The sequence below is a fragment of the Salmo salar genome, chromosome ssa11, assembly GCF_905237065.1.
Source record: "Salmo salar chromosome ssa11, Ssal_v3.1, whole genome shotgun sequence".
Taxonomy (NCBI): Eukaryota; Metazoa; Chordata; class Actinopteri; order Salmoniformes; family Salmonidae; genus Salmo; species Salmo salar.
In genome coordinates this window covers 92,442,588-92,458,361 of record NC_059452.1, presented here as the reverse complement: position 1 = coordinate 92,458,361, position 15,774 = coordinate 92,442,588, and the positions used below count along the sequence as shown (strand labels likewise).

Sequence of the window (15,774 nt, the reverse complement as noted above, 5' to 3'; positions counted from 1 at the left end):
AAACTCCTTCAAGACTGTTGGAAAAGCATTCCAGGTGAAGCTGGTTGAGAGAATGCCAAGAGTGTGCAAAGCTGTCATCAAGGCAAAGGGTGGCTACTTTGAAGAATCTGAAATACAAAATATATTTCGATTTGTTTAAAACTTTTTGGGTTACTACATGATTCCAAATGAGTTATTTCATAGTGTTGATGTCTTCATTATTATTCTACAATATAGAAAATAGTAAAAAATAAAGAAAACCCTTGAATGAGTAGTGTCCAAACTTTTGACTGGTACTGAATTGAGACATGATTAGTTCATCACCGGCAGAGCCCACATCAGAAGGGCTAATGATGGTGAATGACAGTAGACATGTACGATTTTCTCCCAAAAGTCTTGGCAACGTGATGTTTACTTTCATGGCTAGACTTATCCAGCGGTGTCCTCTTCCAAAATGTTGTTACCTGAGAATTGGTCATTCAGGTTCTACACAGAGACAAAACACAAACAGTACAATATGCTAAAATCTCCAATAGAAATGTAACAATGTCAAATGCTTTATTCATGAGACCACAAAAGACTGATCTAGGGGAAAGAGAGGAAAGGTGGGGCGAATACAGTTAAAACAGAGGAAAGAGTTGTGACGACACACACAGGTATGTGTGCTGGTGTAATGTTCGCAATTAAAATTGCAATCTTATTAGGTGTATACAGCAGCTTCCCAGAATACAAGCGTTGCTCCAGGTTGGAAGTGTCATTTCAGCAGTTTGATCAGCACATTCAGCAGGTAGCTTAATGGTTAAGAGCATTGGGCCAGTAACAAAAAGGTTGCTGAGCTGGCCAGGTGAAACATCTGGCGATGTGCCCTTGAGCAAGGCACTTACACCTCGAATAAAGAACTACGGACACATTGTTACAGCGTCCGTGGACATCAGGAGCAGGGTAATCAAATGATTGAAGTTCGTGTTAACAAAGGGGAAGGTTTATTGAAATCAACATTGCTCATGGTAGAATTAATTTCAAAAGGAAGTACATGGGAAATGCAAGCAAATCTGCAAGCAAATCTGTATTCAAAGTAGTGAGTTTGCTCTTCATGTTTGCATTGGTATGATTCTGGACTTTTAGTAGAAACACCCAAATTGTCTGTCAGTTGTGACTGCTAGCTAAGATATGATATACTCCTCTGAATCAAGCAAAATAAAAACATTTTCTTCTCCAACTCATTTTTAATAGCAGGTAGTCACTGCTGAACAAAAAGGTATTTTGGATAAAACAGCATTTGGTGAAATAAAATAAATACATTTAACAAAGCACCACAATAATGATCAAATGCATGAAGTTGCACTGTGTATATGGTAAGCTACATTCAATAAACATATTTACATTTCCAGCACATGCACCAAACAAACTTAGAGAAATATTCTAAACTGAATATGTAAAATAAGACCCAGCAGGAGAAACTAAAAAGGTGCTAAATAATAAAAACACAATTCACATTGAAGCAGTACAAGCAAGAAACCACCACAAAGGAGGGCCTTTTTCCCTTTTAAAAACCCATTTGGACACTTCAGCCTGAATGGACAGGGTCACACTTGGAAAGGACTGGGAATCAAATCACACTTAAGCCAGTTAGCTACAACAAAAGAAGAAAATCAAACGCAGACAGACATTCATTTGAAACCACGGCGAGCACATATCCTATCACACAATCAGAACCCCAAAGCCTATTGTATGTTGGTGCTGTTTTAAGTCAAATTTGAAAAGTAACAACACCCTGAGGGGTAGGTGTACCAAGAGTGTTTAAATACTGGTCCCAGATCGGTCTAGGCTTTAGACCTCTGACTATAGCCTGGTCCCAGACCTGTATGATATTTAGCCAACTCCTCTGAGAATTGTTGCCCTGCCATGTATAAGACATGTAACATGTATGGCATGACAACTACACAACAGTCAGAGAATTCTAAACCCTAGAAAGGTCTGGGTCCAGGTTATAGTCAGAGAAGTCTAAACCCTAGACCAGTGGCGGCAGCCCTACACGGTCAGCCCCACGCTCTCCCTGGAGGGCACACGCAAAAACAACAGCCCAATTCAAAATATCCAACTAACAGAAATACAATCTCTTGTAAGTTTGGACATAAAATAATACAACTAAGATGTAAAAGGGGTTTAAGAGAGAGTTGGACATGGAAGGATAATAAAACAGTGTGAGTAGAGATGGGGAGGGGGTCATCTCTCCCCTCAGTGCGACGGAGGACAATGGGGGGGTGGACAGTTTTCACATTCCGGCAGGCAGCGTACGGAGGAGACTGGGGGGCCTCTTTACTTCTTCCAAATGGTGTAGAAAACCCACCTGAGTCAGCTCATTAAGGAGAATGCCATGTACACAACAAGTAACCACACGTCTATGTATGAAAGTATGCCTGTGTGACCGTGAACGGGAGACGTGTCTGATAAGGGCACGACTCTTTTAATGAAGGATACAGTTCCATATAAGAGGGCACACACACCACTTCCTTGGAGAAGTCTACAGGACATGAGAGCCTTCCCAGCTGCTCCTCATAAAGAGCCAGTGTCTCAGTCAGATTGGCACTATTACCCTGATGATACGGGGTTAAAAACATGGACCACACAGAAATTAGGGGACAAAAATGTCAACAAAAAACCCCCATCACACTAGGACAAATTTGTCTCTCATGAACAACAAAGATATACGAGACAGACATACAAGTTAATCATGTGTAGGGTGGGATGACTGTATGAAGCACTCAATAAATATGGGTCTCACCTGTGTGAAGTACTTCCCAGTAGGACGCAGTACTTTTATTGAGAGATCCAAGATAAGCTGTAGGAACTCCCATGTAGAGTCTGAGAGAGTAAACCATCTTTCAACCAATTGTGCAAGTGTTTCATACAAGCCCTGATCCACGAAACAGGTTAAGATTATACTATCCACATCCTAAAATCAGATCAATTCTTTGCAATGAGGTACAAGGCGGCGCGTCTTTACAAGAGCCCTACCAGCATTCATCATTGCATACACCGTTAGAACGGAATGTCCAAGAAGACCCCATGAGAGAGCATTTGTCACTCACCTTCCTCTGGCGCTGTGGAGATGGGGACCGCTGTGAGGTCATTGATGACGTAATCAAACGTCTTCCCTTCCTCAACATACTTTTTTAGAACAGGAACGCAGTCCTCTACCAACACCTGGAATGAGATAACAACAGATGGAGGGGGTGCAGGGAAATGTAGTTCTGGAAACCCCATGTAGTAACATACAAGACTACAGAGGGCGGAGCAAATCTTTTCAGAGCAGTGGGCAAATGACAAACGTTCCATCTCAACTAAGGAGAGGTGCAGTGGACAGCACTGTCCTGCTCACCTGGTAACATTCTCCCTTCAGGTTATCCAGAACACTTCCACATGCCTTCCTCATATGTGTTCTACACCCATCAATCACCATTTGGTCGATGTAAACACTTTGTCAAGGCATTACAAACCAGGCACAGGGGAAGACAGATGACAGACCAGATAATCCTACGTCTCAAAAAAATGCTCATAAGAGGTTAGTGTTAAAATATTGTTGGTGCAAATCCCTGAAGCAAATTTTTAACTGAGCACAGAGCGAAGTGAAAAGCAGGGTCCTGAAAGGATATCTCCACCATGGTGATCATCTTTGGCTTGAGTTTGACGGCCTCTGCGAGAATTCCTCCATCACCGCCTCCTAAGATCAGCACCTCCTTCCCTGCATAGTTCTCTTTCCCTCTGCCCATGATGGCCTGTGTGTAGGGCAGGTCACTCTCTGCTAGATCTGTCATATAATCACATTACAGTAGGACCCTTCACTCTGACAGATCTGTCATATAATCACAATACCATTAGATAAGTAAGCCACATGCCATGACTGAAACCCAGCCAAATGTTCATCTTATTAGATTCAGTTTTCAGAATTGAAAAATAACAGTTGAACAACAACTGACCTAAATAACTAAAGTAAATAACATAATTACAACAATATACAGTAGCAGTAGGTGAGGAATAATTCATAATTGTTTCTAAAAATCAAGGCCTGTAGGAATGCTACAGTGAAGGAAAAAAGTATTTGATCCCCTGCTGATTTTGTACGTTTGCCCACTGACAAAGAAATGATCAGTCTATAATTTTAATTGTAGGTTTATTTGAACAGTGAGAGACAGAATAACAACAACAAAATCCAGAAAAATGCATGTCAAAAATGTTATAAATTGATTTGCATTTTAATGAGGGAAATAAGTATTTGACCCCCTCTCAATCAGAAAGATTTCTGGCTCCCAGGTGTCTTTTATACAGGTAACGAGCTGAGATTAGGAGCACACTCTTAAAGGGAGTGCTCCTAATCTCAGCTTGTTACCTGTATAAAAGACACCTGTCCACAGACGCAATCAATCAATCAGATTCCAAACTCTCCACCATGGCCAAGACCAAAGACCTCTCCAAGGATGTCAGGGACAGGATTGTAAACCTACACAAGGCTGGAATGGGCTACAAGACCATCGCCAAGCAGCTTGGTGAGAGGGTGACAACAGTTGGTGCGATTATTCGCAAATGGAAGAAACACAAAAGAACTGTCAATCTCCCTCGGCCTGGGGCTCCATGCAAGATCTCACCTCGTGGAGTTGCAATGATCATGAGAACGGTAAGGAATCAGCCCAGAACTACATGGGAGGATCTTGTCAATGCTCTCAAGGCAGCTGGGACAATAGTCACCAAGAAAACAATTGGTAACACACTACGCCGTGAAGGACTGAAATCCTGCAGCGCCCGCAAGGTCCCCCTGCTCAAGAAAGCACATATACATGCCCGTCTGAAGTTTGCCAATGAACATCTGAATGATTCAGAGGACAACTGGGTGAAAGTGTTGTGGTCAGATGAGACCAAAATGGAGCTCTTTGGCATGAACTCAACTCGCCGTGTTTGGAGGAGGAGGAATGCTGCCTATGACCCCAAGAACACCATCCCCACCGTCAAACATGGAGGTGGAAACATTATGCTTAGAGGGTGTTTTTCTGCTAAGGGGACAGGACAACTTCACCGCATCAAAGGGACGATGAACGGGGCCATGTACCGTCAAATCTTGGGTGAGAACCTCCTTCCCTCAGCCAGGGCATTGAAAATGGGTCGTGGATGGGTATTCCAGCATGACAATGACCCAAAACACACGGCCAAGGCAACAAAGGAGTGGCTCAAGAAGAAGCACATTAAGGTCCTGGAGTGGCCTAGCCAGTCTCCAGACCTTAACCCCATAGAAAATCTGTGGAGGGAGCTGAAGGTTCGAGTTGCCAAACATCAGCCTCGAAACCTTAATGACTTGGAGAAGATCTGCAAAGAGGAGTGGGACAAAATCCCTCCTGAGATGTGTGCAAACCTGGTGGCCAACTACAAGAAACGTCTGACCTCTGTGATTGCCAACAAGTACTAAATCATGTTTTGCAGAGGGGTCAAATTCTTATTTCCCTCATTAAAATGCAAATCATTTTATAACATTTTTGACATGTGTTTTTCTGGATTTTTTTGTTATTATTCTGTCTCTCACTGTTCAAATAAACCTACCATTAAAATTATAGACTGATCATTTCTTTGTCAGTGGGCAAACGTACAAAATCAGCAGGGGATCAAATACTTTTTCCCTCACTGTATATTTTACTTACTAACATCCCCATTGAGGATCAGGATATTGCCAAACTGCCGTGAGTGCATGATCTTTATGTTCTGGTATGCAGAATCCTCATCATATACAACCCGATCTATGTCATACTCCACCAGCCTGCCGTCTGCTGTGGGCCAGTATCGATCAACAGCTGCACCTCGTGTCAGAGCTGGGAGCCTGGGGAAGGTGGGACATGGAAGATATCATGTTCATGATGCCATCATGGAGATATTGACAGGGGGTTATAGGGTAATCGTTTCACACTACAGCTTGTGTCCAGTCACAAGATAGTCAACACACAAGGCCACTACCGTAAGATCATCCACCACTCGAGGCTTACCTCTTGACCCTCTTAATGTTTCCATGTAGGAGACTTCTCAGCTTCTCTTCCAGTGTATTCAAAAGCTGAGAGAAAAATCGAATACCGTATTTGTTATTTTGCATATTCTAATAATACATTAAGCAACATATCCTAAATGTCAAATAGTCCAAAGGCCTATGAGACCACATATTCGAAAGGTTCGTAAGCAAGCATTTCACTGTAAAGTCTACACCAGTTGTATTCGGCGCATGTGAAAAATACAGCAACACATCAAATTGTATCTAATTCATGGAAATATTTCTTAGGGTATTCTGAAGGTCTTAAATATGATCTTTGTTGTTTTTTGTATTTGTGTTATTGTATTATGTATGGATGTAAGCAGGTCCATTGTAAAGACAAGTTTCTCTCATCACCTACATTCTCTACTTGTACAATGTTATCTCCTTCACAACACTGCAGATCAATGGTAAGCAGGCCAAGGGCGGTCACACGCAGAATAACCAACCTGAAAAGAGAGACATACAGAAACAGAGAAAGAAGCACAGAGTTAAATTGAGAGAAACATAGAATTGAATCTAGGCTATAACTTCGCTCTCACACTTCGCTCTCCTTCAACACAAAGCTCATGAGCCATGGCACGACAGGTTGTGACCTATTGACCTAAGCTTTATGAAAGCACAGTGGAGAGCCAATGGGCAGCTGAAGGTTGAGCATTTCTACCCAAAATGTGTGGTGATGCTGCAGGTATATTCATGCAGGCTTAGGCCCACACAATGGCCAACCGGCAGTGTTTACCACTCACAAAACAGGAAGCGCCAAAGCCCTTACATCCGATAAACAAAGCCACTAAAGAGCTATGCGTTCATTTGAACGCGAGCCATTGTGGTACCAATGAGACACAATCAATGGTCTTCCTAAAGGGTGTCTGGGGTTTTTATTAGCCAGTCAGGGTATTGTTTTAAATGTAATTTAACTTTATTTAACTAGGCAAGTCCATTAAGAACTGGATAGTGTTTGGGCCAGCTAGTGTTTGGAACTTCTGTCTACATTTGTTTTGCATAAACCTTGACAACCTCACAGATACAAACACTACATACGCACACATTTACAACACAAAACACAATTTGCTGCTTCTTTATTTTACTCATCATCATCATCTATCCGGATGCCTAGTCACTTTACCCTGCCTTCCAGTACATATCTACCTCAAGTACCTCTGCACATTGATCTGGTATTGTGTGCTCCCTGTATATAGCTCCACATTGATCTGGTACTGGTACTCCCTGTATATATCTCCACATTGATCTGGTACTCCCTGTATATAGCTCCACATTGATCTGGTACTGGTACTCCCTGTATATAGCTCCACGTTGATCTGGTACTGGTACTCCCTGGATATAGCTCCACATTGATCTGGTACTGGTACTCCCTGTATATAGCCTCACATTGATCTGGTACTGGTACTCCCTGTATATAGCCCCACATTGATCTGGTACTCCCTGTATATAGCCCCACATTGATCTGGTACACACACTGGTACACACACATACACCAAAGCACGCAACAGGCTGACCAATACAAGAATACAATACAAAAATTGTTGGCCATCCGGACAAATTTGAGGCTTTTTGAGCCTGACAGTGAGCCATCCTCAACAAGATTGGAAAGTGACAGTGAAGATGAGGCCTCAGAGTCTGATGTTCAAGACGTGGACATTGAGGAGGTCCAGGGTGAAGACATGGAAGCCTGAGAGGAAGACAACCAAAGATCTAGCTTCTAGATGATCATTTTACAGATGTATGTTGAAAATGTTTTTGGGAGATGCGATGGATCATTGGGGATCATTCAATATTCCCTTTCTTTTGTTGTTCAGTGAAATCATCCCATGTGAAGAGTCAACTCATTTAATTAAAGTTAAATTCGTAACTAAATTGTTTTATTTCTATTGGAAGGATTTAATCATTTGCAATTATGTCTACCTATGATAAGGTAAAAGGTTTATGTTTCTGTCTCCATATGATATGGTAAATATATCCAATGCAAAATACATCAACATATAAATGGTATTAATATTAATGTACATATATTTCCGTTATTTCCCATATATTCCTGTTAATTCCCACAGAAGGTTTCCACCTCTGAATATTCCCCAAAATGTGCAACCCTAGTTATAACATCTACAGAAGACAGAAATGCCAATGGGGGCGGTGTTAAGCTTAGGTAGGATCTCATGTTAAATACTGTTGAAGTAATATGGCTACAGGCTCGCCTGCCTCACCTAAAGCCCATTCTGGTGGGAAGCTGCTATAGACCACCAAGTGCTAACAGTCAGTATCTGGATAATATGTGTGAAATGCTTGATAATAAACAGAGAATAAACAGAGTATATTTTCTGGGCAACCTAAATGTTGACTGGCTTTCATCAAGCTGCCCACTCAAGAAAAAACATCAAACTGTAACCAGTGCCTACAACCAGGTTCATGCTTTCAGCAATCTGAGGAACTGAAGAAGGACTACAACATTCTCTTGAACACCCTTCTTTGCACAGGGAAGAGAACAGTCATCTCTGGCCCCCTGTCGTGCTATAGAAGGGGTTTGGAGCGTTACCGCTGCCTCGCTGCCCTAAACGAGTTCCTGAAGCTCTCCAAAACCAGAAATGTCTCCTTTTGTGACAATTTTGACTTCCTGTGAGAGAAACAAACACTCTTTAAAAGAGATGGGATTCACCCTAACCGCAGGGGTTCCAGCATTATCTCCAACATAGCGAACTACTGAAGGTAGCAAGGATCCCATGTCAGATGATGCGGAAGTAATATGGCTACAGGTTCATCTGCCTCACCTAAAGCCTATTCTCGTAGGAAGTTGTTATAGACCAGTGCCAAATGTCAGTATTTGGACTAGATGTGTGAATCAGTCAACCTACCAGGGTATTTACAAACAGAACAGGAACTAAATCATCCACGTGTATTGATCACATCTTTACTAATGTGTCAGAAAACTGCTCTAAAGCAGTATCCACACCCATCTGATCTAGTGATGATGATATAATAGCCATAACTAGAAAAAACTAAGTTCCAAAGACTGGACCTAAAATTGTGTATAAATGAACAGAGAGGTTTTGCAATGGTACCTATGTCGAAGATGTGAAAAATATGTGTTGGTCTGATGTGTGTAATGAGGGACATCCGGACGCTGAAGTATTTATGAAAGTGCTTCTTCCGGATACGGATAGGCATGTGCCCATCAAGGAGCACGTATTGCACTTCGATGTACACGGAGGGAAAATGTCAGTCTTTCCTGGCTCAAAGTTGAGGAGAGTTTGACTGCATCACTATTGATGTGTTGAAGGTACAGAACTGTCTGTTCAAGCAGTTAACACACAGTTCAGACACTCATCAATACAAGACGTGCAGCCAGAGGTCTCTTCACAGTCCCCAGGTCCAGAATAGAGCCATGACTACATGGAACTCTGCCACCCCCGTTAACTCAGTCTGGCAATGAAACCAGTAAAAAAAAGATATTATATATAAAAGAAAACCTGTGAAGAGACAGCCATTTTATATTTGTATTGTAATTTGCACTATGTATTAGACCTAGATATTGTGTGTATGTACTGATATGTAGGCTGTGTGTGACATTTTAAATGTATGCGTTTCAGTCTTGACTAATAATGTTCTGTACTATGTATTATGCCATGTTTGACGTAGACCCCAGGAAGAGTAGCTGATGCTTTTGCAGCAGCTAATGGGGATCCTAATAAAAACCAATACCAAATGTTATCAGTCAACCTACCAGGGTATTTACAAACAGCACAGGAATGAAATGAACATGTATTGATTACATCTTTACTAATTCTGCAGAAATCTGCTTTAAAGCAGTATCCAAATCCATCGGATGTAGTGATCACCTTATAGTAGCAATATCTAGGGAAACCAAAGTTCCAAAGGCTGGGCCTAATATAGTATATAAGAGGTCATACAATACGTTTTGTAGTGATTTCTATGTTGATGTAAAAAATATTTGCTGGTCGGTGGTCTGTAATGAGGAGCAACCAGACGCTGCACGTGACACATTTATGAAATTGCTTATTCCAGTTACTAATAAGCATGCACCCATTAAGAAAATGACTAAAAACGTAAATCCCTGTGGATTGATGAGGAATTGAACAACTGTATGGTTGAGAGGAATGAGGCAAAAGAAATGGCAAATAAGTCTGGCTGCACAATTGGCAAACGTACTTCAAAATGAGAAATCGTGTGACTAAACTGAATAAAAATAAAAAACTATACTATGAAACAAAGATAAATTACATAAAATAATGATAGTAAAAAGCTTTGGAGCACCATAAATTACATTTTGGGCGAAAAGGCAAACTCAGCTCCACCATTCATTGAATCAGATGGCTCATTCATCACAAAACCCACTGATATTGCCAACTACTTTAATGATTTTTTTAAATGACAAGATCAGCAAACTTAGGGATGACATGTCAGCAACAAACGCCGACACTACACATCCAAGTATAACTGACCAAAGTATGAAAGACAAGCATTGTCATTTTGAATTATGTAAAGTGAGTGTGGAAGAGGTGAACAAATGATTGTTGTCTATCAACAATGACAAGCTACCTGGGTCTGACAACTTGGATGGAAAATTACTGAGGATAATAGTGGAAGATATTGACACTCCTATTTGCCATATCTTCAATCTAGGCCTACAAGAAAGTGTGGAGGGAAGCAAAGGCCTGGAGGGAAGCAAAATGAATTCCGCTGACAAAGAATCGTAAAGCCCCCTTTACTGGCTTAAATAGCTGACCAATAAGCCTGTTACCAAAAAAAATGTGTTTGACCAGATACAATGCTATTTTACAGTGAACAAATTGACGCCAGACTTTCAGCACACTTATAGGGAAGGACATTCAACAAACACGGCACTTACACAAATGACTTATGATTGGCTGAGAAAAATGATGGTAAAAAGATTGTAGTAGTTGTTTTGTTAGACTTCAGTGTGGCTTTTGACATTATTGATCATAGTCTGCTGCTGGAAAAACACATGTGTTATGGTTTACACCACCTGCTATATTATGGATAAAGATTTAGCTGTCTAACAGAACACAGAGGGTGTTCTTTAATGGAAGCCTCTCCAACACAATCCAGGTGGAATCAGGATTTCCCCTGAGCAGCTGTCTAGGTCCCATACTTTTTCAAATCATTACTAATGACCTGCCTATGTAGGCAGATGACTCAACACTATACACGTCAGCGACTACAGCAACTGAAATCACTGCAACACTTAAAGAGCTGCAGTCAGTTTCAGAATGGGTGGCAAGGAATAAGTTAGTCCTAAATATTTCAAAAACTAAAAGTATTGTATTTGAGACAAATCATTCACTAAACCTCAACTAAATCTTGTAATGAACGTGGAAATTGAGCAAGTTGAGCTGACTAAACTGCTTGGAGTAACCCTGGATTGTAAACAGTCATGGTTAAAACATGTTGATGCAACAGTAGCTAAGATGGGAGAATTCTGTCCATAATAAAGCAATGCTCTGCCTTCTTAACAACACTATCAACAAGGCAGGTCCTACAGGCCCTAGTTTTGTTGCACCTGGACTACTGTTCAGTTGTGTGGTCAGGTGCCACAAAGAAGGACTTTGCTCAATTGGCTCAGAACAAGGCAGCACGGCTGACCCTTAAAATGTACACAGAGCTAACATTAATAATATGCATGTCAATCTCTCATGGCTCAAAGTAGAGGAGAGATTGGCTTCATCACTACTTGTTTTATAAGAAGTATTGACACGCTGAATGCACCGAGCTGTCTGTTTAAAGTACTAGCACACAGCTCAGACACCAATGCACCCCACAAGACATGCCACCAGAATACCTAAGTGCAGAACAGACTATTGGAGGCGCACAGTACTATATAGAGCCATGGCTACATGGAACTCTATTCCACATCAGGTAACTGATGCAAGCACTAGAATCAGATTTACAAAACAGATTTTAAAAAAATACACCTTATGGAACAGAGGGGACTGTGAAGACACACACACACACACACACACACACACACACACACACACACACACACACACACACACACACACACACACACACACACACACACACACACACACACACACACACACAACAAAAACAAGATTTTGTATCGTAGCTATGTGGTAGTAGAGTAGTGACCTGAGGACCCCAGGAAGAGTAGCTGTTGCCTTGGCAGCAGCTAATGGGGTTCCTTAATGAATACAAAATGTATTGTACAGTATGTAAGGGTGCTATGGATGTGCATACTGTACATGCTTTTAAAGTGTACCTAAAGCACCATACCTTGCTGAATCTGTCTGGCCTGACTGTCTTCATAGTGTGTTGTGTGTCATGTGCTGTATTACTTGTTCTTATTATTATCATCAAGATAGGCTCCCGAGTGGCGCAGCGGTCTAAGGCACTGCATCTCAGTGCAAGAAGCATCACTACAGTCCCTGGTTCGAATCCAGGCTGTATCACAACTGGCCGTGATTGGGAGTCCCATAGGGCAGCGCACAATTGGCCCAGCGTCGTCCAGGTTTGGCCAGGGTAGGCCGTCATTGTAAATAAGAATTTGTTCTTAACTGACTTGCCTAGTTAAATAAAGGATACATTTAAAATGGAAAAAAAATATTTAGGTTTTTAATGTAACACTTCGGTTTTTTTGAACATTAGATTAATTCTACAAAATATGTTGGTCGGGACATAATGATGACAGTGTTGATGGAACTGGTGCCTACCTGCCATTCTTGCCAATGAAGGTAGCAAGATATCCATGTCCCTCAGTGTCATGGACAGTCTCTGTCATTTCCTGTTCTTGAAATATAGACTGCAGCCCATGCACAGTCGTTGGACAGTCTGCTAAACAGAAAAGGGAGGGGCATTTCTAGGGTGACAGCACAATAATTAACACAACACCATACCCTCCATGTTTGAAATTCCTGTTTTAGACAGAATCACCATTAAATGGTAAAAAAAAAAAAGAAAAGCCTATTAAGAAGGTGATATCTAGCTAGCTAAAGGAGAGACAGGGTTGCACTTACTGCACACAAACTGTAGCAACCTTGTAACAACCACCAGAAATGTCAAATAATAAGCTAGATAACTATGTTATTCATGTCCGTCTGTGTACCTTAACGTTAGACCAGACAGTTGGCTATGCAGCAACATGCTAAAAATAAATGGCAGTAGCCTAGCTAATTTGACTTGCAAATTCTGCTTGTATGCTATTTTACCGTGAGTGCATATACTATAGATATCAGACTGATAATTGGCCACTGGGACCTTATGAATAAAAGAAAGTGTGACCAACTTGAGATGGCTATAGCCTCATCAATAAGCAAAGTTAACATTGCTATGCTAACTAGCTAGCCAGTCAAGCCTGCCTGTCCATTAAAACCAATCATATACGACGCAGACAGACGCAGCAGCAGCCAGATGAGATGCCTTTGCTAACCTAACTAGCTAACAACTGCACAAAAGGTCATATTACCCGCCTGCCAGTCATGTTGCTGGCAACCAGCAATGTCTGATTTGGAATTATGCCATCAAGATAGCAGACGACATTTAACTAGATCAATATTACTCAGCACGCCATTAGCTACGTCCTCCGCGAAAAAAAGCACTAATCGTGCATATCACAATTGTATGATTTGTATATATTGGACAGACTGCGCGTATTGACAACGATTAGTTAGCTAGCTAGCTAGTTAGCTAGCATACAGTACATGCGCAAAGGGAAACGATAGCTAATGACCCCCATGTCCTGTTATGCTGCAACCGTTCGTAGCCTAATGCCGGTGTGTGTCATTTACCTGGCGCTGAGAGGTTGAAGTCGAGGGTGTAATGTCGCAGTGCCATGACTGGGTACAGCCGTCAGCCATGCCTGGAGTAGGCAGCCGGTGTGAAAATGGAATTTGCGTGTGGGGACAGAAGGAGGGATACGTACTGGTACTGCCAGAGTGTTGTTTGAAGTGGGAGTGTTTGCTAGAGTGCAGACTGGTCTATGGACACGCAGGGGGAGGGTCCGATGACGGCCACCTCGTGCTCACATTTATCGACAGTTCAAATTGCAGGAGGCTTCCTGTTAGTTGTACAGAGAGAGAGATGTTTCTGATTTTCTTATGTTTCTTTTGACAGATTACAGTATCATCACTCCAGTCCGTTGCAGGGATGGGCAAGCGTAGGCCCGCGGGGCTCATCCAGCCCGTGAGCCAATGAAAAATGTAATCTGCAGTGAATTATATAAAAAATACACTGCTCAAAAAAATAAAGGGAACACTTAAACAACACAATGTAACTCCAAGTCAATCACACTTCTGTGAAATCAAACTGTCCACTTAGGAAGCAACACTGATTGACAATACATTTCACATGCTCTTGTGCAAATGGAATAGACAACAGGTGGAAATTATAGGCAATTAGCAAGACACCCCCAATAAAGGAGTGGTTCTGCAGGTGGGGACCACAGACCACTTCTCAGTTCCTATGCTTCCTGGCTGATGTTTTGGTCACTTTTGAATGCTGGCGGTGCTTTCACTCTAGTGGTAGCATGAGACGGAGTCTACAACCCACACAAGTGGCTCAGGTAGGGCAGCTAATCCAGGATGGCACATCAATGCGAGCTGTGGCAAGAAGGTTTGCTGTGTCTGTCATAGAAGTGTCCAGAGCATGGAGGCGCTACCAGGAGACAGGCCAGTACATCAGGAGACGTGGAGGAGGCCGTAGGAGGGCAACAACCCAGCAGCAGGACCGCTACCTCTGCCTTTGTGCAAGGAGGAGCAGGAGAAGCACTGCCAGAGCCCTGCAAAATGACCTCCAGCAGGCCACAAATGTGCATGTGTCTGCTCAAACGGTCAGAAACAGACTCCATGAGGGTGGTATGAGGGCCCGACGTCCACAGGTGGGGGTTGTGCTTACAGCCCAACACCATGCAGGACGTTTGGCATTTGTCAGAGAACACCAAGATTGGCAAATTCGCCACTGGCGCCCTGTGCTCTTCACAGATGAAAGCAGGTTCACACTGAGCACGTGACAGACGTGACAGAGTCTGGAGACGCCATGGAGAACGTTCTGCTGCCTGCAACATCCTCCAGCATGACCGGTTTGGCGGTGGGTCAGTCATGGTGTGGGGTGGCATTTTTTGGGGGGGCCGCACAGCCCTCCATGTGCTCGCCAGAGGTAGCCTGACTGCCATTAGGTACCGAGATGAGATCCTCAGACCCCTTGTGAGACCATATGCTGGTGCGGTTGGCCCTGGGTCCCTCCTAATGCAAGACAATGCTAGACCTCATGTGGCTGGAGTGTGTCAGCAGTTCCTGCAACAGGAAGGCATTGATGCTATGGACTGGCCCGCCCGTTCCCCAGACCTGAATCCAATTGAGCACATCTGGGACATCATGTCTCGCTCCATCCACCAACGCCACGTTGCACCACAGACTGTCCAGGAGTTGGCGGATGCTTTAGTCCAGGTCTGGGAGGAGATCCCTCAGGAGACCATCTGCCACCTCATCAGGAGCATGCCCAGGCGTTGTAGGGAGGTCATACAGGCACGTGGAGGCCACACACACTACTGAGCCTCATTTTGACTTGTTTTAAGGACATTACATCAAAGTTGGATCAGCCTGTAGTGTGGTTTTCCACTTTAATTTTGAGTGTTACTCCAAATCCAGACCTCCATGGGTTGATAAATTGGATTTCCATTGATTATTTTTGTGTGATTTTGTTGTCAGCACATTCAACTA

At 42.6% G+C, this 15,774-nt stretch overlaps 1 protein-coding gene across 2 annotated transcripts; it reads right to left on the bottom strand.

Moving 5' to 3' along the window:
• Positions 1-945: 945 nt before the first annotated feature.
• Positions 946-14,124, bottom strand: spsy (Spermine synthase). 2 transcript variants are annotated; one of them, XM_014129238.2, is made up of 11 exons: positions 13,846-14,124; positions 12,772-12,892; positions 6,405-6,492; positions 6,006-6,070; positions 5,667-5,842; positions 3,636-3,790; positions 3,362-3,451; positions 3,072-3,186; positions 2,765-2,844; positions 2,461-2,576; positions 946-2,329 (listed from the first exon to the last, which is right to left on the bottom strand). In XM_014129238.2, exons 1-11 carry the CDS (start codon positions 13,889-13,891, stop codon positions 2,299-2,301), a joined length of 1,083 nt encoding a protein of 360 aa, XP_013984713.1. In that variant the 5' UTR covers positions 13,892-14,124; the 3' UTR covers positions 946-2,298.
• Between the last annotated feature and the right edge of the window lie 1,650 nt (positions 14,125-15,774).